This window comes from Thunnus thynnus, chromosome 9 (assembly GCF_963924715.1).
Source record: "Thunnus thynnus chromosome 9, fThuThy2.1, whole genome shotgun sequence".
Lineage (NCBI taxonomy): Eukaryota > Metazoa > Chordata > Actinopteri > Scombriformes > Scombridae > Thunnus > Thunnus thynnus.
In genome coordinates this window covers 17,565,136-17,586,780 of record NC_089525.1, presented here as the reverse complement: position 1 = coordinate 17,586,780, position 21,645 = coordinate 17,565,136, and the positions used below count along the sequence as shown (strand labels likewise).

General features: G+C 42.3%; 4 protein-coding genes across 7 annotated transcripts; 3 read left to right on the top strand and 1 right to left on the bottom strand.

Moving 5' to 3' along the window:
• Positions 1-2: 2 nt before the first annotated feature.
• si:dkeyp-121d2.7 (zinc finger protein 892) lies at positions 3-6,347 on the bottom strand. Of its 2 annotated transcripts, none has more exons than XM_067599326.1 (5): positions 5,890-6,347; positions 5,172-5,493; positions 3,612-3,922; positions 1,722-1,833; positions 3-1,574 (listed from the first exon to the last, which is right to left on the bottom strand). In XM_067599326.1, exons 2-5 carry the CDS (start codon positions 5,473-5,475, stop codon positions 523-525), a joined length of 1,779 nt encoding a protein of 592 aa, XP_067455427.1. In that variant the 5' UTR covers positions 5,476-5,493; positions 5,890-6,347; the 3' UTR covers positions 3-522. The 2 variants fall into 2 exon arrangements, with proteins under 2 accessions (XP_067455427.1, XP_067455425.1); XM_067599324.1 differs by having other exon boundaries at positions 3,612-3,925; positions 5,890-6,346.
• A 320-nt stretch (positions 6,348-6,667) lies between these two features.
• Positions 6,668-8,444, top strand: mif (macrophage migration inhibitory factor). The gene is made up of 3 exons (XM_067599323.1): positions 6,668-6,898; positions 7,829-8,001; positions 8,165-8,444. Exons 1-3 carry the CDS (start codon positions 6,791-6,793, stop codon positions 8,229-8,231), a joined length of 348 nt encoding a protein of 115 aa, XP_067455424.1. The 5' UTR covers positions 6,668-6,790; the 3' UTR covers positions 8,232-8,444.
• A 2,994-nt stretch (positions 8,445-11,438) lies between these two features.
• Positions 11,439-17,712, top strand: LOC137189446 (zinc finger protein 660-like). Of its 3 annotated transcripts, XM_067599322.1 has the most exons (6): positions 11,441-11,688; positions 12,835-13,227; positions 13,628-13,755; positions 14,658-14,718; positions 15,252-15,325; positions 16,258-17,712. In XM_067599322.1, exons 2-6 carry the CDS (start codon positions 12,918-12,920, stop codon positions 16,267-16,269), a joined length of 585 nt encoding a protein of 194 aa, XP_067455423.1. In that variant the 5' UTR covers positions 11,441-11,688; positions 12,835-12,917; the 3' UTR covers positions 16,270-17,712. The 3 variants fall into 3 exon arrangements, with proteins under 3 accessions (XP_067455422.1, XP_067455423.1, XP_067455421.1); XM_067599320.1 differs by having other exon boundaries at positions 15,252-17,712; XM_067599321.1 differs by lacking the exon at positions 13,628-13,755 and having other exon boundaries at positions 11,439-11,688; positions 15,252-17,712.
• Positions 17,713-17,865: 153 nt separating this feature from the next.
• On the top strand, positions 17,866-21,205 carry LOC137189445 (uncharacterized). The gene is made up of 4 exons (XM_067599319.1): positions 17,866-18,836; positions 19,029-19,135; positions 19,266-19,383; positions 19,514-21,205. The coding sequence occupies exons 1-4, from the start codon at positions 18,413-18,415 to the stop codon at positions 20,506-20,508; spliced, it is 1,644 nt and encodes a 547-aa protein (XP_067455420.1). The 5' UTR covers positions 17,866-18,412; the 3' UTR covers positions 20,509-21,205.
• Positions 21,206-21,645: the final 440 nt, after the last annotated feature.

Below are 21,645 nucleotides of genomic sequence, written 5' to 3'. Positions count from 1 at the left end.
CCTTCTGATCAACTGACATGTTTATTTCTTTATATGACCAAAACACAAACATACAAAACACCAAGCTGTCAGTTCTATTATCGGAGGGAAAAAAAAACAAGGCCATCAGCTTTAAAATGAGTGAATTATTGATAAAAACACAAACATGTACATTTTATTGATCATCATAAATAAGTACAAGCTTTGTACAAATGAGAACACCTCCAGTTAAAATGGCTGAACATCTGAGATTGATTCCATCTCTCCTCTTACAGAGAAACGACATGTATAATTGACTTCCCATCAACTTTGGACATTTGCCGTCTCTGTTTACTCGACAACTATCATCCACACACGCATGTGCTTCTTTATCCTGAAGTCAATTTAACTTCTCATCCTGTCAGTTTTTTGTAAGAAAGGCAACTCCAAATCACTGAGAATAACGGGAGCGTCTATCAGTCACATTCATCACCTAAATTCTACCACATTCAATTAAAGCTGCTCTTTCTTTCCAGTTCTATCGGAGATTTTGAAGTACAGGCTCTAAAAACACTGGTGGCTTTTCAGTTGCTCCACATCACTGAAACCCGTTCCACAGTTGGAGCACTGGAGTGTCGCCTTTTCACTGTTGTGTATGAGTTGGTGTCTTTTTAAATACTCCACACGACTGAAACGTTTTCCGCACGCCTCGCACCCGTACGGGCGTTCACCCGTGTGGATCCGCTGGTGACGTTCCAAGTTGCCAAGACGACTGAAGCTGCGCCCACACTGCGGGCACCGATGCGGTCTCTCGCCTGTGTGCACCAGATGATGGCGTTCCAGGGAGCGAGAGTGTGTAAAGCGCTTCCCGCAGATTTCGCAACAGTGCGGCCGCTCAGCAGCACAGGCGCACTCGTGGTTCTTAAGCGCCCAGGCGTGGCTGAACGTGTTGCCGCAGTGGGCGCAAGGGAAAAGACTCTCCTCTGCTCCGCTGCTCTGTAAAAGGGCGCCACCTAGTGGACAAGGGTGCTCCTCCATCTCAGCCTCTGTGTTGAAGCCTCCTCCACACTGTGGGCAGAAGTGAAGCAGGTCTCCACCAGCCTCCTCTTCTCCTCCGCTCTCCCCGACACTCCCTGGAGCAGACAGGTGAGGCAGGTGCTCGGACTCTCCCTGCTCCAACAAATCCTCTCCAGTCATGACCGCAGTTGAGTCGCCCTCTCTCAACTTCTTCGACCAGCCTGACTTCAGCTCTGCTACCCCGAACACTGCGGCTCGCACGCGGTCTTTCACCCTGCTTTGCCCTATATGGTCTTCTCTCTGCAGGGTGGGCGGCTGAGGCTCCAGCTCTTCGTCTTGCTCCATTCCATCGAGACCAATGTACTTGGGAGCCAAGCTGATCTCGCTACCTGGTGCAGCCTCTGAGTCAGGGCTGACAGGCTGGGAGGCCGTCATGGCGCCCTGCTCACGACCTCTCTCAGCCCTCAGCGCGGACTCCAAACCCCTCAGCTCATCCATGGTCATGCCTCCCTCTGATGGCTCCGCTGAGCCCACCTCCCAGTCCTCCTCCTCATCTCTCTCTCCTGGGTGAAGGGTTGGGGGATGATCTGACAGGTCTCCTGAGAAGATACAGAGAGAGGAGGAGACGTGTGGAGGAGAGAGGGAGAGCTGACGTGAGCAACCATTCCCACTTTCTTTCAAACTATTGCTCTTTGAACATTTTACTAACTTCCCCTCCCTCAATCAGTGTGTTCAGGGCTCCTTACCTTCGCTTTGGGCTCTGGAGCCAGTGTGGAGGTTCTGGTTGGGCAGGTCCATCTTCAAAGCCTCCTTGATTAGCTTGAGAGAGGCAGGTTGATAGCCCTCTGTTTGAGAAAACTGCACAAAGAAGCACAGAGGATTATAGATGGGTTTCCAAGCAACGTCATCAGTGAGCTCACATGATAGGGGTAGAAAACAAACCAAAATGAACGAGAGCTTTAGGGTAGATCAACTTGAAGTTGTTTTTATGACTTGAACTGCATGAATCACAACAGTAACGAGTAGGAAATGTTCATTATTTCAAGAAGGAAACTTGCTTGTTAGAGTGCAGAATTGGCTATTAACTCTAGCGATCTTGTCAGAGCCTTTTATTATGATACAAATTACTGGAAGGTGACGGATAGTTTTGCAGAGAACTTGGTGAGGAAAAAACACTTTGTTCTAAGGTAAGACAGCTCACACTGTTCTTGTGTGTTTATGGCTGTTAAATGAATCATTTGGCTCTGCGATCAATGCTTAAATGATCAGTTTGACATGCGTTTAGAGTTTCAGTATGCGACTTGGTGACAGCTGATAAAGGTGCAGACTGATGGCTTTGAGTGGAAAATGCATCACGTTATTACACTTAGAATTTTTCCCAGAAGAATAAAATCAAACAGGTGTGCAGAGTCTCTTTTTATGATCTTGTGTGGCTGATAAATAATACTTCAAAATCTGTATTGTCTCAGTATGTTATGAGTTTTTGCACAACATAACACATCTGGCATATTTATAGTGTCTGGTACACTTTCAGGAGACATGAAAGGTTTTCATACATGCCAACGTTATTAATATCCAGAATGAGAGAGGTTCTGTGCTCTGAACTTGTGCAACAGGCAAAACGCAGGAATTTCATACTACATGTGCTAATGTTTCTTTATACTAAGGACTTCTGTGCTTTTAACCTGTGCTGCCTGTTGATCTTTTGGGACACTCACAGTTAATTTCTCACTATCTGTGGAAATATCTTTGTATACAGTCTCCGTGAGCATCATCATTGCTACTAGCTGCCGTTTTCTCACTGGAATTCCACACATCATGTTAGCCAGCCATAGACGACAGGCTGAGACAGACGTGTGCTGGAAACAGATTTACTCTAAAATTGTATTTTGACCGGTTTCCAGCAAGCAGCTTCATTTCAAAATACTGAAAACATCCATATATATGATATCATTACAGTGTGGCGACGTGTTTTCTACCCCTGTGCTGTGCATGCATCCTGGACTGTTTGTAAAGCAGGATCTGCAATTTCAAAGGTGGATTTGATTAGTTTTGTAAAACTTTTCTGTTAACTTACACACAACCCTCATCACAGCCACACATCATTACCTTACCTCAATATATGTTTACAATGTACATGAGAAAAAGCTATATTATTAGCCTGTTCGGATTCTGTGCTTATAATTCTTTACAGCTATTTTATTAGCCACCAAAAACACTTTGAAATGACTTGACAGGGAGACATTCTGCATGCGTTGAGTATTCAAACACATAAGATAAGTGAAGAGTGGATTTGTGCTCCTGCCATTTGGCCATGTGGTGGAACAGCAAGCCGCTTTTCACCTCTAATAGTATTTCCACCTGAAAGCTTGCTGCACTTGTGATGTGAAGAGCTCTACTCAAAGGGCTCTTCAGGGAAGCTAAATATCAAATCAATAACGTTCCCTTTATCCACTACATCTCTGCAGTGATTTGATGACTGAAAAACACAAGCAAAACTCTGTCTCACTGTGTTATCTCTCTCTTTTTCTGTCTGCGTTCTTTCTCATTCTATATGGAGCTGCTGAGTGATGCAGAGATGCTGTGCCACTTTCTCCTCCTACTCCTCCTCCTCTGAGAAAGCCCGTCTCCCTCACCTCCTCTTTGATGTTGGCCGTCTCCTCCCCCTCACCGCTGAGGCTGCCCTCCCCTTCATCGTCCTCCACCATCCCTCCCTCATCCTCTTCGCCCCCGGGGAACTGGATGAGGTACATCTCCCTGGCCTCCTTCCCCCCTCTTCCTCCTGCTCCTGCTACCATCCCCACAGCTCCTCCACTTCCTCCTCCTCCTCCTCCTCCTCCTCCTCCTCCCCCACCACAGCCGCCGCCACCGCCACCTCCTCCTTCCTCCCACACACCTCCAGGCCAGCCTTTGCCATAGGCTGCTGCCGGGCCCCTCTTTGACTTGCCTCCTGGGGAGAAGAGAGGAAGATGAAGGAAGGGTGGGAGGGAGGTGAGAGAGGAAGGAGAAAGTGAGGTGAGGAGGAGGGGGGCAGGAGAGAGGGGAGACAGGAAGGAGAGAGAATGAAACATGAGGGGGAGTGAGATAAGTAGGAGGAGATGATTGGAGGGCCAGGAGAGAGAGATGAAGAAGAAAAGAGGGTGGAGAAGTGGGAGATGAGGAAGAGGAGGAGGGGGTTTGAGAGGCAGAGGGGAACAGGAGTAGAAGAGAGGTTGGGGGAAGGGAGAGAGGAAGAGGAGCATGGTGAGGAGGAGGAGGAGGAGGAGGAGGAGTGAGCATGATGAATGAGTGAGGAGAGAGGGGGCGTAGAATGACAGACGAGAGGGAGCGAAGGAGAGAAAAACACGTGACAGGGAGGAGAGGAGAGAGAGAGAAGTGGAGTTGGCAGGGGCCGCAGGGGAGAGAGGAGGAGGAGGAGGAATGGGAGAACATGTTGAAGGAGACAGAAGGGTGGTGGGGGGGGGGTGAAGAGGTGGAAAGAGGAGAGAGAGAGAGAGACACAGACAGAGAGAGAAGTGGAAGTGGAGAGGGAGTGTGTAATTATGGTGGCAGTGGAGAGGAGCGGGAGAGGAGTGGAGTGAAGGAGGTGGGGAAAGGGGGAGGAGAGGAAGGGGAGTGTGTTTGTGTGTGTGTGTGTGTGTGTGTGTGTGTGTGTGTGTGCAACGTGATGAAGGAGAGAACAGAGCAGGAGAATAGCGTTGGAGGAGGTGGGGGCAGGGAGAGAGGCAGGGAGGAGGAGAGGGCGTGAAGGAGAGAGGAGCGGGAAGGGGAGGAGGTGGAGTTGGAGAGAGACAGAGAGAAGTGGAGGGAGAGGAGCAAGGCAGGCAGGGAGGGAGAGAGACAGAGTGTGCAAAAGCACAGAGGAGTGGGAGGGACAGAATGCAGCGGAGAGAGAGAGAGGAGAGGGGGAGGTGAAGGACAGAGGGAGCGAACATGAAGAGGAGGCGGAGGAGGAAGGGAGGAGGAAGGGAGGAGGGAGGGAGGGAGAGATCAGCTCTTGCCAGATGGTTTCCAACAAAACAAGTGCGTCTTCTCATAAGCCCTGACTGCATAGCAAGAGCCCTGTTTCTCACATTAAACAACACAATCACGCATTTTAGCAAGGTGCCACTTAATAGTAATGACAGCTTCATACCTGACACAAACTAAATGTGACGTAGGCTCCTTGTCTGAAAGGAAACGCCAGAAATACTTACGGGCCCCCACAACTTTTCGTTTCTGCCGCCCTCCGGGCCCTTCCTCCGCCGCCGCCAGGCCAGCGTTGCGGCGGTGGGCAGCCCAGCCCAGCCCGTACACTCGCTCGGTCCTCAGTTTGCTCTCCGTGAGCCTCAGCCTCAGTTTGAGAGCCTCGTTCTCCTTCCTGTTGAGGGACAGCTCCACCAGGTAGTCGTTCACCGTCTCCTGGAAGAGTTTGGTGATCTCACACACCGAGGCTCGGATCAGACTGTCCATGACAGCCGTCAGATGCGTCTCAAACGTGCTCACCGATTCCTCCATCATCCTGGCCACAGGTTTGACCTGAGGACGGATCAATAACAGTTTATCATGCCAGCACGTCACAACCATGTAAACATTTAACAAGGTTTTCCCACTGGGATCACAAAAGTTTCGCATTGTCTTATCGATCTGATGGCTAAATCTGGTCCTAGTCATCAATATCAGTTACAGAAATACTTTATTTATCGCTAATAACCATCTGTGTTATCATTTAGTAAACAGTATATATTGTCGGTTTATTAAGAAGTACAAAGGCGGTATTGCAGTTTGATATATACTAAAAACAAGACCTGCTAGTAAACTTGTAATACTGGTCGACACACAATAATACTGAAGTAGAAGAGGGTCACCAGCCCCTCCGTAACGTTGGAAAGTGATCGTGTTAGCAGCCTGGCTAATTTAGCTTTCCATACGTACCGTTTGTTAGGTGAAATCAGGAGGAGTAGACGTTAACCGGCGACACACCGTGTGATTTCACGGATCACGGATAATGCTGTTCGTTAATCGTAAGATCAGAGGCACGGCGACAAAGGAAAGTACCATCCAACTTCTCCCCTCTCTCTCTGTCTCTGTTTCCTCCTCGCCTCCTTCAGCTCTGCTTACTGATGCTTGAGGAAAGTGCGCATGCGCAGTACCGTAATTACCCTACACTCAAGAGCAGCCGCACCCTGGAAAAAACTCGGGATTATTGCACACATCACTTTCTGCTTCTGTGTGATCTCAACAGTAGAGGTAACGATTGTTTTTATTTAAAATTTTTGTTGTAATTAAAGTTTTTTTTTTAAATCAATATATACAAACATACTGAAATACAAGACCACTTATTACAGTAAACCAATGAGAAATAATTAACAGATCAAACAGAGGAAAACAACACATAATAAATCAGCTACAAGTTAAGAAAAGAAGAAAAAAACAGTTAACTGTGAAGACAAATTTAAAAAATAAAATAAAATAAGGGGGCACCATGTCTCAATAAATGGAGTAAGACATTTTCCTTAAAAACAACAACAAAAACAAATTGTAGGAATATTTATTTCTTCCTTTATATACAAGAAAATTAGACCAAACTTCGTAAAGCTTTGATGATTGATTTTTCTAAGAAATAAGAAAATAATACCAGAAAAAATACCTACTGTAGCCTCCACTTGGTTGTTGTTGTACCCTCCATACTGAGGGGGGCGCTGTGGTCCTTTTGCCACGTGATTCTCTGAAAGAGGTAAACGGGTCTTTGCTTCATTCTTCCGCCTGCTGGACAGTTTTATGCAGCGTTCACAGCTTTCCGAAGAGCAGAAAGAGAGCACTTCAAAGAATAATCATGCCGATGTTCGTGGTGAACACTAACGTGGCCAAAAGCGACGTACCGGCGGCTCTGCTGTCTGAGGCCACCGAGGAGCTCGCCAAAGCTATGGGCAAACCTGCACAGGTAGGTCCGGGCCACGCTTATTCCTGCATGATCTCACCTGGGTCTCACTGTGAAACTGAGGGGACTATCCACCCTTATTATTACCTATCTGGATCATCTTGACGGATTTAACTTCTTTGTTGGGTGTAGATCAGCACTTGCAGCCTGATTTCTGTGTAACTGTAGCTAACAGTAGATACAGTATCAGCCTCTCTACCGGATGAATACGACTCTTGTGCAACGCAAACTCACCACCGACTGCACTGAGTCAGCATGGGTAGATGATTGATTAGTGGAGTCTGTTCACTAAACCCACAAGTTAAAAGCAAATTTATCATAACCTGAGATGTATTTTTAAAGGGCTCAGATCAACATCCTTTCAGAAGGCCCAAAGGCCTATAGCTGTGAAAATATAATGTAAATATTTTGCCATTAAAATGTTCAATTTGTATTAGTGATCTTTATGTCACTTCATAACATTAATAGGCATGGCTTTAACTAGCATGTGCATAAAAATATAGCATTAAATGAACTAGAATACAGACTTAACTTATATATAATATATGTCTGTCGATAGCTGCCACTGATCGAGGCTATTGCCTTTGGGGATCTTAATGAGCAGTTTACATTCTGTTAATTAATGTTGGAGGCTAAATCTGACATTTCTTAGACTAAATATCTTTAAATGTGTTTGTTTTATGAAAGGGAATCAGTATTTCTTTGCCAGAATCATATGAAATATCATGTATGGGTGGGGCTGCAGTGGGATATTTTGGATTCATGACTTCAGTAGTTCAAAAATCCTCACTACCACTCTAACTGTAGTCTATATTTAATATGTGCCGGCCTTTTTAATGCAATGTGGATACTACAATGTGACATTGGGGCTCAGTGGATCCAGCCAGTGTCGTTGCCTGACATCAATTTTGTGTGTCTGTCTTGTGAACACAGTACATTGCTGTGCATATCAACCCTGACCAAATGATGATGTTTGGAGGAAAGGGAGACCCCTGCGCACTCTGCTCCCTCCACAGTATTGGCAAGATCAGCGGTGCTCACAACAAGCAATACTCAAAACTACTGTGCGGGATGCTCAACAAACACCTGGGCATCTCTGCTGACAGGTAAATAACACACACACACAACAATCAGTACAATCACTGCACTGAATCTGATAAGCAATTGATGGTGCCAGAAATACAGACTCAGATACCCTTGTATCTCATATACTTCGCTCACTGTTAATGTCCAATCTCATTAACCTATTTCTCTCTGTGTCTATTTCAGGATTTATGTTAACTTCGTGGACATGGATGCAGCCAACGTGGCCTGGAACAACACTACATTTGGCTGAGATGGAGATCAACACGCTGAAACCGAAGCTCATTCCAGTATTTTACGACATGAATGAACGTAGTTAAAACCGGCAGAATGGAGAAGTAGAGACACTCGGTGATCCGCTCTTAACATACTGTACGACTCTCCTAAACGCACTTATCTAGACCCTAAAGCTTTGCACTGATCCTTTCTTGTTACAATAAAGCAAATCTTGTAGAATGTAAATGAATCTCTGTTTTCCTTGATTGTTTATTCTCACAAACACACTTAATTTTTACAAGCTTAGTTTTGGGTATTAGATTCAAACCTGGAAAACACCCAGTGAGAAAAAATGTATCTTTTTAACTGCAGACAAACAGATGTGTAATTAATAACATAAATAGTGTCTTTTCACAGCAGACATTTTGACCGTAGTAGGAAAGGCAAAGGCTTAAGCTTTGTTTAAGCCACCTCCTTGGAGCTTATGAACCTTGTGAACAGCTATTTAAAATAAGCTAAAACAATAAAATGAAGAAATATTCTCAGACAAAAAAAGCCCACTTTTGGCCCCAAATTTAAATAGTTTTTGCGGCTAGTTTAGAAGAAATAAAAACAAAAACAACTTATTCCCCTAATATCAGTTTGAAATCGGAGGCAATGACAAAACAGCCCAGTGAATACTGCATTGAAGCACTCAGTTGAAGTAATTATCTACTGTACTGCTGTCAATTATCTACTGCACAGCCTGCTTGAAACTATGCTTGTCCCAAGTGAAAGTTTATTGATTTTTGTTTGACCACAGTGAGCCAAGTGTATGCTGATATTATGAAACCCAGGTTTGTCAGGTATCTGTAGACAAAGTGGAAAGTGTTCAGATTTATTTGCCTCGTTGATTTCTTGCTGACTGAGGGGACGCCATAATTTTGTTCTTCAGTGAACTGCACATATACTGTTATTTTTGTAAACACATCATATACAGTAAGTATGCATATGAGATACACATTTTATACTTCCAGTGTTATGTGTTTCAGTGTTAACAGTCCTATATTGTACAGTTTGTTTTAACAGCTGGCGCATGTGTTTATATACAGTAAACGCTCACGGTAGGGATAGGATAATAAGCAATATAACAACATATCCTGATAAAAAAAACTTTTAGTTTAATTTTCACTTGAAAATGACTAACATGAAACAGGACATTATATTGTTGGAGATAAAATAATCTACCACATATCCACCACTGAACCTGAAGAGTCAGCAAATGCAGCATGTATTTCTGTACACTATCTATCTCTGTTAATCAAATTCTGTAACTCAAATAAACATCAAACAATAGTGTTGCTGAGCAAGACCAGGCATCAGATTAACACACAACTGTGTGAAATCAATAACAAGCACTTTCCCTGCTACAAATTACACACATGCATTAATATCTCTTGCCGAAGTGGCTGTTAGTGGGAGCTACGGTCGGATGGCCTTTTCAAATAGCAAATTAAAGCTTATGTGGGGCTTCCAGTGGTGTTTTAGATGCAATATGAAACTGTAGGTTTCCATCATTTGGCAAATGAAGGAATATCTTGTATTAATTTAGCCTAAAATACATGACTGAAGACACCAGTGTTCTTTTTACTATTGTCCTTCTCTGACCCTCTACATGAGCACAGAGTGCTGCTCAGCGGGCCTGAGCTTCTCTGCTATAACTGGGTAAGGTTTGTGTTTGTGGCTACATTTTTTGTTTGTTTGTTTGTTTCCTGCTTCTGTAGTGACTGTACAAACCATTGACCCCACTTGCCTACTTTCTTTTGGTTTTTGGAAGTTTGAACTATGTAGGAGTTTACGGTAATGATGAAATGTATGTGTAAGTAAGGTAAAACCTAAATAGTTTTTCAATCTAAATGCTTTAATTGTGTGAATTACTGACTGCTTATTAGTAAATCACACATTGTTTTAATTTGTGACATAAATGAATACACCATCTGTTATGAACTATTATTAAAACAGTTTGTAATCCTGGTCTAAATAATTAAGATAATGCTACCATGTAACTGCAATGCTGTATCCTGACATATTTAGTGTTCAGCTTGTCCCAGCCCAGGTTGTAATATCTGAAGAAAAATAGAGGTCTTTGTCCATCAGTTGTGAAAAGAAAGAGGAAACACTTTTTTTTAAGGAAGAAGTAAAATTCATCCACCTTAAAAAGAGAATATTTACCACAATAGTTTATAGAGGGGTTCGTGTACAATATTTGAAAGTCACAAACATTGGATTATTGTTTATTGGAAAAAAAGAGAGAACTGCCCTGTTACTGCAGCTAATGTGACAGTAATTTAAGAAATCAGCCTGCGCTTTTTTTTTTTACAACAGAGGAAGAAAAATGGTTGGCATGTAATCATATTTTAATTAATTAATTGTTGGTTTTCAATATTGCTAATTCACTTTTTTAAGTTATGTTTATTTATTTTTTCCTTTTAATTTCTGTAATATATATCTTTTACATTGTACTATTTTATTTCTGCTTGTGTTTTACCCCCAATACTCCCTGTACTGTTGTTTCTCTTGCAATATTACTGTGCTGTTAATTAAGTTAAAGGAAGAAAACAAATAAACAAATTAACCCCTCAACAACTGTCATAATGGAAAAGATCTTAGGCTTGTTGCTGCGTTTGAATGCAATATATGTATGAATATAATAACAATATAATTAACCTGTAATGATAAACGTCTTAATAAACCTTTGAGTTACATGACAAGTCTTGTAGTTGGTAAATTTCACATACAAGCAAGATTCTCTAAGTCCTTCCCAAATCTTAATATTTTTCTGGTTGAATTCAATTTGTACATAGATACATTAACCCATGATACATTATGACGAACAAAAAAGTGAACGGACACTGTTATATTTAAAGATTTTTTTCTGTAGAACCTGATTGCGGTGTTATTGTTTATTTATATTATGTTTAGATAACTTATTTTTTAAATTAAATTTGTTAACTCATTTGATTGATATCGACTTTTTCCACCAATTGGAATATTGAACCGTACAATAATGTCCGTGCCATGTCCACCAGCTGAATGTCTGAATGTTCATAATGTTCAATAAAGAGGAAAAAAAAGTCGCTTTCAGTCCAAAATGGCGGAGGTGTAGCTAGCGCAGTGACGTTAAATGGAACGACCAATTAGCTTCCAGTTCTTATTTGGTTAGCGTAAAAAGAGCCAATCAGAGGTAGAGTAGGGGCGGGTCTTCGTAGAATGCGGGTGGGAATAAAAACGTTATTCTTTTCTCCTGGGTATCCTAGTAAAAATGGCCGAATTATGTTTGACAGTGTGACTTTTACACGTTAGTTAAGGATACCTCATGAGAAACAAATGCTGCTAATGTAATATTTTGTTGTCAGCGGGCGCCACAGCTTACATTTCATGCATTAGGACCTTCCTCGGTTACAAACGGAGTTATCATCTCATACAGTAACTGGCGTTCATCCCTCTGCAGAGCGGTCAGTATTTTTTGCATAACGTTAGATGATCAGTTGCCCTCCACATGTAGTTAAATGGTCTGCCTGTTTTCAGTCATTACCAAGCTCCTGATATTTAAAGTTAATTTTTGGTCTGCTGTTCTTACGTGGAAAGCGAAAGCTGATCTATTTAAACGAACAGTCAGTATCATAAGTTGGCTAACGTTAGCTAACGGTGATGTGGTTTTAAAGAGATGAGTGATCTTATAAAAACTACTACTCATTCTTAACCAGTGGACCAACATTATAAGAGAAGTTCATCCCTGACTTTTGTCATGTTATAGCAGCTAAACGCTATGTGATGTAACTGTTGAATGTGTGTGTGTGTGTCTGCTCCACAAGATAAAACATTGTGGTCCACATTCACATGATGGAAACTGTATCATCTCTACCTGGATATTGCATACTCCCGCCATTACTGTATTTATAGAAAGCATCACTTAAGTTACAATATGTGTGACATTAATACAATAACAGAAAACAATTCATACTGAACAACATAATATTGAAATAAAGATAACATAACAGGACATGACTTCACTTTCAGTTTGTTGATACAGTCATCATTGTAACAGGACAAAAGGTAAAAGTAATAATTATAAAAAAGAGAGAAAAATAACTTAACAGAAAAGGCAGGCTATAACATCAGATTTCTTTAAAACATTCTTGGAGCATACTAACTGTATGTGCATATTTCTTATTGTTTATAAGTTGGATAGAGTCAAAATACTGTCTGTATTCAATCATGAAAAGTTCAAACGATGGGCGAGAAGTTGAATTTATGGATGTGAAATTTTCCTGGTAAAATTAATAAATTGACAGTCCGTTGAACTTTCTGTTTTTTGTTTACATAGTAGTAGTACATCCTTGACTTCCAGAGGTATTGCATACTTGAAGGCCATTAGAAGTTGAGTGTGGTAGTTTGAAGGGAGATCGTCCTTCTCCCAGTTGATTTGGCGTTAGATGCCCATTTCAGCAAACCTGCTAAAAGTGACCTTATTTCAAGAAACATAAATATTTTGTCCACCCCATACATGATAAAGTGGCCATTGAGTGTAAATACCAAGGAACCACCAAGGTTGCTGTTTTATAGCTGTCATTAATTTAGTCTCTTATCTCTCTTTTTAGGGGGTCAGTGACTTTCAGAGGACCAGAACAGCATCACACAAGACTTTACAAGGGAGGACATCTGTAAGCAGTTGCCTTCAAAGATGACAGACTATCGGACAAGAGATTTCAGGGCCCAGGTGGCCATGGACTCAGTCCTGAGGACAGCGATGATAGAGATAGCGAAGATCTTTGAGAACACGCTACACGACCATCAAATGGAGCTGGCACAGAAAGGAGAAGAGATACTTCAACTTAAAATGAAGTTACAGAAAACAGAGCTCAAGCTGAAAGAAAGTCAAAATGACTGTCACACAAGAGCGGAGAAGGATCAAATTCAAGTTGTTGAAACACAAAGAGAGCCTGAGAACGCCTCCAGACAAACGTCTCATGATCCTGAGGTTGATTTTGAAGGTATAGTGTTTAAATGATGAAAATAACTTGCTTTCTTCTGTGAAAGACATTTTATGCTTGACTATAGTCACTGTTTTTAGACGGCTGTCATTACAGAGGGAATTATTACTTTAACAGGCGATGCTTCTAAGGCCATTTTAGTATTCATTCCCCCTGGACGTTACACTGAACATTGAATTATTCCGAATTAAACCGACAAACAGAAACAAACCGAAAAGCGTCATAGTGAAAACTAATATTTACAAATAGTTTAAGTACAAATGCATACATTACACAAAATAAGTGATGCACAAGTACCCTCACCCTTTACTAGGACACACCTAAAGCATCACTGGTGTAGCCAGATGTTTTTTTAGTGCATCACCAGTTGAAGATCACCCGTGTTTTTGGGTTTGTGCAGTACCTGACGACTGGTGTGCCCCTCTGGGCTACGAGAACTTGACCAAGCAAAACGATGGCGTGTGTCCCAGCGTAAGACTGCGACGGCTGTCCATCCCACTGTGGCACGTTCCGATCGTCAAGAAAGAGGTGTGTGATGGAGGAGCGGATGTTTGGATGGCTTAGCATTACAGTGGTGCAGTGATAAGTAACACAAGAGGTTCAGAGGGAGGGGGAGCAGTGGTGTGCATAGGATAGGATAATTGCTGAGACGGGCAGTTGCAAATTTGATAACCGACCACTGAAGCCCACATGCTTCATTTTAATGAATGCGCATCCTTAATGGTACGCTGGAAACATTATATGGCACTCTGGATATATCAGTGCTGCCAGTGGACAAGATATCCCTGTGTCATGTCAGATTATGATAAAACCTAAAAAAGAAGAGAAACTTCAATACTTCATGACCGTAGTTTCTTCAAAGCAATGTGAAGATCCTCTCAGAGCTCACTGGGATATTCTGCTAACTGATGAAATCGGGTGAAATTTTTACACTTGTCCATCTTTTGATAAAAATTTAACCCAACTCTCCATGGGGATCAGGTAGGTGTTAATGTGTTTGTGAACATTTCAGACCAACACAGACAGTCAATTAGGCCTCAAAACAAACACTTTCCATGGGGTGACAAAATCTCTTAAGAGGGTTGTGCTTTGGGGAGAGAGGGGGGGGGGCACTTTTTTTTTCTCTTCTGACACTTGTGGAGGTATTTGGCAGATGTGCAGAGGCTCAGGTACAAAAGTTTGCAGGAATTGAGCTGAAGCACTGATTTGCCCTTACAGGATTTATTGTGTATTCTTCAGGTGTAAGATGTTTAAAAAGTGCTACTACATCCACTTTTTCACATTTTGGCAAAATGATTGAACGACTCAGAACATCCAGAGAGTTCATCTCCGTAATATCCGTGTATGCTGACACAGCTCTGCATGAAACTGTTTTCTGAAATTTGCATTGCAAATCATTGGAGATATAACCAAGAACATTTTTATTTTAGGTGGTCAACCATGACATAGAGTCTCACCAGCCAACAAAGGCAGGCAGGAAATCCAAGAGAGGTTGGTTTAATTCTTAATTTCATTTATTGTTCTGTGCTGTAAATGATTGTCAGAATGAGGAATGTATTTCCTTTCTCACATCCACATTTACATACACACATTAACACGATTATTTTATGATTTCTAAAGCTCTCTTTGTAAATAAAAATGCCGATTTTGTCAACTTGTCAGGTAAAAGGTTGAACTACAGATATATCCGCACTCTCATAAGGACAATGATTCTGAAAAGATGTGTTGCAGTTAAATTCATTAAATGTCATTTTTCAATGCTGTGAGCACTACAAATTTTATTCTCCTCCGTTGTATTCGGGTAACAACAGAAAACCCAGGGATGAATATTTAATAATGTGGCCAAATACAACCAAAATTGTCTAGATACCAGGTGGCGTAAGTGAGAAAGGTTTTTTTTAATTTTGGTGAACTGACCCTTCAAATGAGAATTCCTAGTAGTAATAGTATTATAGAATTAAATATGGCTTTTTCCCTTTTTCTCAGGGTTACATTTTAATTTTCTGCGATATTTTCTCCCACAGGTTCCTCATTAAAGGAGAGCGACAAACCCACTCAGGACAAAATCTCACCAACAACAACCGCCAGACGATCACTAGTAAGAAATGACATGAAACGTTTGCTCCGAGAGATCAAACAGGAATATTCTGGCTCAGCAGTCCCCACAGGTCAAAGAAGAAGAGGGCGAAATTTAACAGGAAAAGAGCAAGAAAATGTTACAAAGAGCAAAAACGAGGGAAGAAAAAACACAGCAACTGAGTCTGTGTCTAAAGAAAAAGAGACGGTGCAAAATGATGGAAAAATGTACACTTGTAAGTTTTGCTGTAAGGTGTTTGATACAGAGTTTGGCCTAAATGTACATATACGATCACACAAGAAATGCCGAGCATGCAAAAAAGAGTTCCCTTTTCCAAGCGCTCTCATTAATCATAAAATATCTTGCCGAAAACTCAAGAAATCGTTTGCAAAAGAATCTCAGTCATGTGACCAAGAAAAACTGTCCACACCGGGCAAAAAACAGGAAACTGTTAGGAAGGAAAGCACACCTTCCTCTGACAGCTGCAGTGCGTCATCGAGAAGGCACAAAGATCAAATTACATCAAAAGAGACAAACGGAGACCTCGGATGGACCAAGCCTTTAGAGGAGCCTGAAGAAAACGGAGAGAGTTTGATTGCCTCCAGCAAAGACACAAGCGGAGCAGCTAACTTTAACAATGTTCAGAAAGAACACAGTTCAGACAAGAGGAAAAAATGGCAAACAATGGGCACACGGCGCCCCAATGGTTACAGCTGCTTAACGTGTCTGAAGCTTGTGAAAAGCAAAGGCTTGTTGATTGAACACTATCGCATCCACACAGGAGAGAAGCCCATCAAATGTGAGAAGTGCCCTAAAAAATTTAATTCCAGTGCGCAGCTATACAAACACAGAAAAAGATGCCGTATTTCTCTGAAAAAGATCCCGTGTCGGGAATGTGGGAAGATATTCCCCACACCAAGGGAGTTAAATAGGCATGTGTTTGATTTTCACAGGGACTGGCCTAATATCTGCCAGGATTGTGGGAAAGGCTTCCTCACCGAGGTACGCCTCAAGAACCATATTCAACGTTTCCACAAGTAAGCTGGTATGCAGTTAGCATCTCCTGTCTAAAAACATTAGATGTTGTTATTTATGCTCGTCCGGGTTGATGGATGGGTTTTCCTGAATGCTACGGGTCTTTGAATGACTCGTTTTACATCACACTTTTACGCACAGAGGTAAAACATGAGTGTGTCTGTCCATGTACTGAGGGGTCCAGTCCACCACCAAGTACTCTTGTTCCACCATCATCACATGTAACTTGTTTTAAAGTTTTACCCAGACATTTCCTTAAAAGTGTTAAGGATCTTTTCACAGATTGGATGAAGAATGATGTGTATGGGGTGGGCAATGGATAAAAATAAACACATATTGTGGTAAACTAATATTTTCCAGGAAAATTCAATGAAGAAAGCATTGTTTGAAAAAAATAACATGATGGGAATGTGCAACTTTGTGAAATACCTGGCAAATCGGGGTACTTCATCATATTCAAGACTTAGTTTATTTTAATTTTCTTGTGTACCTGTGTACATAAAAAAACAAAATGCTCTTCTTTCCAGCCCACAGCAGTGCAATAACAGAAAGGATAAAGATACATATCTAAAAAAAAATCCCTTAAAATGATGAAAACATATATCCCAAGACAAAAAAAGAACAGTTAGCACCACAGTACATTAAAGTGATGCAAAAACTATGTAAATCCAAGATTGCCTTACAGCAAACCTGCTCTTTGACAATGATATTGGCCCCAAAAAAAACCACACCAAAAGAAAAGCTACCTCGGTAGAAAGTGTATAGCAAAATCTCTACCTGTTGAAAAATCTTTCCTGCCTTGTGGTATACAGTATATAAACAAATCAACTAACCTTATTTTTGTATTTAAGGAAAGTTAATGTTCAGTTATATGTATGAATGTGTTTGTTCACCTTATTCACAGTCGGTGCTGTTTGATATGAACTCTACAAGTTTTGGCACAAGTTGAGAAACTCACTCAGACAATCTTTCAGCTCACCCTGTGGTGTCTGGAGATGTGCTTGCTTGTAGTGTCAAGACTTCTGGACATGGCTTTGAGATGTCCTGATGACTGTATTTGCTGGAGAAAAATGTAATTGGTTATCCTGTTAATCCACCTACTGTTAGTTGAAGGATATCTGAAAACATTACAATTTTTTAGGACTTGTTACATTCAAAGTTATGTTATTTGATGCTTGAGTTCAGAACAAATGTGAATGTACTGTATTTTACTGTTTTAAACTGTTCCAAACTTTGTGTGGGTTGTATTGTTTTTCATTGATCCACATGGACATGATGGAAAAGGTTTACTACGACTGTTCTCTTGTCATCATAAAAAGTGTCAGTGGTGTTGCTAGATCATTACCCCAATAAAATCCATATTTTACACTGTGCCTTGCATAGAGTTTCTTTCTTTAATTCCAGTAATGTGTGAAGTTGTATCACCTACTTATTTAAAATGTACGAGACTGTATTTTGTGATTCTACACTCTGCAGTGGCTTCAGCTGTGTTCTCGCGAGATTTGTCATGACTGTCACATCACGGATACCACCAACCTGCTAGCTGGCCGACTGGTCGCCGCATCCCTGAATGTGATTTGCAAGTGTGCGGAGTGTTTCCTTTGGATTTGATGAAAGCCAATATTGTTAAATGTCCATCGACAGTGACGAGTCGTTGCTGATGTGCTTATTTGGTCGTCTTTACTGCATTTACAGCCGGCTTTAGTACGAGCTGCTGCGGGTCAGTACAGGTTACGCTTCGTTGGCTGCCTTGTTTACACGTTAGCCATAGGTAACATTAGCTAGCACGCACTAAAACACTAACATTATGGCTGTTTTCTCGTTGCTAGCTACAAATTGATTGTGTTTATATCGTTATAATAAGCAAACTGAATCTCTGCATTACACCGCATAGCTTGTCATCACTGTATGTAATGTAACAGTAGCGAAACCTTACAAGATAGAGCAGATTGACACCTTAACTTCAGTGAGGTCGTTTAAAAAAAACTGTCGCACAAGTTAATTATCAAGAGTTATTCAACCACAAGGAATGTAAAAGTTAAATGGCGTAGCTAGTTAGCATGGCACAATCTGATGGCAGTTCAGGGATGCCAGAGCAGACGAGTGTACAGTGGTAGCAGCCACATCGTCCCTCAACTGCCTCTGGCGGCCAACCATCGAAGAAAACAGCGGTGTCAATTGGTAGGTGACATTAAAACATCGTCCCTGAAACAAAGGACGATGGAGTCTGTGAGGGGTGCTTTCCACGCTCAGCTGGCCACCGTCATGGACTCGCTGCTGGCAGCCGCCGTGTGCGAGATCGCCAAGATTTTTGAGAGCAGCCTGTGTGAGCAGCAGGCGGAGCTGGCGCAGAAAACGCAGGAGATCTCCATCCTCAGAGGCAGGCTGGAGAAAGTGGAGAGGAGGCAAAGGGCGAAGGGTGGAGGGAGCGAGGAAGGGGAGATGTCAATAGGAGACAGAGAGGACAGCTTGAGGCAGAAGACCCTGACAGGATCAGGTAATACACAGCTTTGGGCACTGACTTTATTTATCTTGTTTATTATCATTGTGGAAAGACTCAAGCATAATATGAACTCAGTAAATGTTCAGGATAATCTTGTATCCAAACCCATTTTTGTTCTTACCTATATTCACTACAGAAGTAGCACTAGAGGCATTACTCAGACTGACCTACACTTTTCTTGCACAGGAAAGGATGTGTCTCCTCATTCAGACCCAGCAGCAGGGCTCAGTCACAGCCTCAGTGGGCTAAAAGAGGAGGGCACAGGCCAAGATGGAGATTCAATAAAACATGAGGTCAGACTCTCTCCACAAATACAAATGTTGGCTGTCCAATCAATGAAACATAAAGCATTTGTAATTTCTGAACAACCAGAAATGTACTTACATTTGCACCATGCCCTGTCTGACCTGTTATTCTCCACAGCATGCTGGATCACGACCTACTATGGAGTCTGTCGCAGTCCAAGCCCCAGAGGGAAGCCTTGTTGCTGAGCACCAGAGGCAGATAGATCCTCTGGCTGCCACACAAGCAAAGGCCAAATGTAAGAAGTCAGCACATTCTTTGTCCAGTTACTGACTGTTTAGCTTTTTCAAAGCTGTAGCCAGATGACCTTGAAACTCTTTGAGTATAAAAGTGCATCAGTTGTCTTTTTCCCCCCAATTTGTCTGCAGTGTCTCACTGGGATCAAGGCAGTCGAAGTGCAGACCACCGACCCCTCCAGGATCAAGCTTCCACTCCTTTTCTCTCCATCTCCCAGAGCGGACGCTGCTCGCCAAGGCCTGACCCAAGCCTAGCTCAGCCTGGGGAGTGGTTACCGGGGTTAGACGCCACCAGAGGTGGGGTGCCCGGTCTAGAGAACTTGCAGGCAGATGGCACCAGCTGTTCTGGTCCAGCCAGCAGCAGCACCGGCACAGACACACCCTGCTTCCGACCTGGCTTTGGCTCTGACGAAACCAGCAACGAAGATGAGGATAGTTCTTTCCCTTTCCTGGACCAGGAGCCTGAGAACCAGAGCGCCAACCAGAACTCAGTGCAGGATCAGGGGGTGGCGCAAAGGGAGGCTCAACAGGATCAGCCACAGGCTCCATCTGGTGAGTCACCATGGAGACCCAGAGATGATAGGGGAGGGAGAGGCCCCATCAATCACACAAGGCGGGTTGCAACTTTTGGCAACAGAGACCCTCTCCGACCGCAGTCCAATTCACAGTCACTCACGCTACGACATGCAAACACTCTCAGCCACCCACCAGCTCCAAGCGGAGGGAACGGACGACCTTACACCTGCCCATACTGCACCAAGTGTTTCACCTACCCCTCCCATCAGCGCAGACACCTTTTACGCCACACAGGAGTCAGACTGCATCCCTGTCAGTTCTGTGACAAGAGCTTCCTCACTCCCTCTGAGCTTACTGTTCACACTCGCACGCACACAGGTGAGAGGCCTTTTGGCTGCGCACAGTGCGGTAAACGTTTTGCACGCAGCGGGAACTTGAGAGCCCACCAACGGGACGTTCACATGGGGAAGAGGCCCTTTGCTTGCACAGAGTGTGGGAAGAGGTTTGCCCACAGAGGGAACCTCAGGGTGCACAATCACAGAGTCCACCAAGGGGATCCCTACTACATGGATGATCAGCAGGAGCCAGACATAGGCCCTAATCCCATTTGAAAACATTTTGTTTAAATAATGGTCATGCACTTAAACCCGAGGAACTCGTTTCAGAATTGCCTATTGTGTCCCACTCGACCTTATTACTGACTACTTCGAAGGATTAGGAAGCGTTTAATGTTTCTGATTTTTTTTGTTTTTTTTCCAGATTTGATGTGGGGAAAAAATAAATAACTGTCAAATTTTATTATATGTATCTGATAACAAACAAAGTCAAAGTACGTTTGATTTCAGTGTCCTAATTGTGTTTTCAATTGTGAATCTTGCAGATATTTAGGACATTTTTCACTGAATTGTAAATTACCAAATATGATCACCCATAATTAAGAAATATTGGCTATTGTTGTAAAGAAAATAACTTAACTCCAGGATCTTCCAATGACATTCTTTCTTATCAGTGGAGTAACTTTTCATTACTTGAAGTAAAAAAAACTGCAAAATAACATTAAGCCAATAAAGAAAGCCTAGTTGGTATTAGATTTAGACATGTGGCATGCAGAGGTAGGATAGCACGTCTCTTCCTTCAAAATTGTGCTTACGTACCAACCATCTCCTCAAACTTTTATTTTGACTGTGTTGTAAAATGGAAACGTGTTATTGAAACAAGTACATAACTGTGTCGTTAACGAGGAACTGAGCTTTTATTTGACATCCCGTTTTTGCCAAGTGAAATTAAAGAATATACTCGTGCAAACTATTTGTTCTCCTCAGCCTCAAACATTGTACAACGTGATCAAATATTGTTGCACTACTATCTGCCAGACACCAGGGGGCAGTGTTAACATACAACAGATAATTGTCGAGGCTGCTTCGGACATCATTGCAAATAGATTTTTCCGATACAAGTGTTGCCCTCAGCATATTTTACCATGTGCCCTATATTGTGTGATCTTTTTCCCTGATGTATGCACTTGTGTCATCATGCCATGGCTCTCATGGAGTCTGGTCTGTGAGCATGTGCTTATAAGGCAAAATCAGAATATGAGTATACTGTGTGAGTCCTTGAGATTTGGGTTACTGTGCACAAAATCTGCACAAAACCTAAATTCTCTCCTGCAGTTTGACTTGTATGGAAGTCATAGCTTATATGTTACCAGTTTCATATTTCTCCCTACATAGAAACAGTACAACATGCTT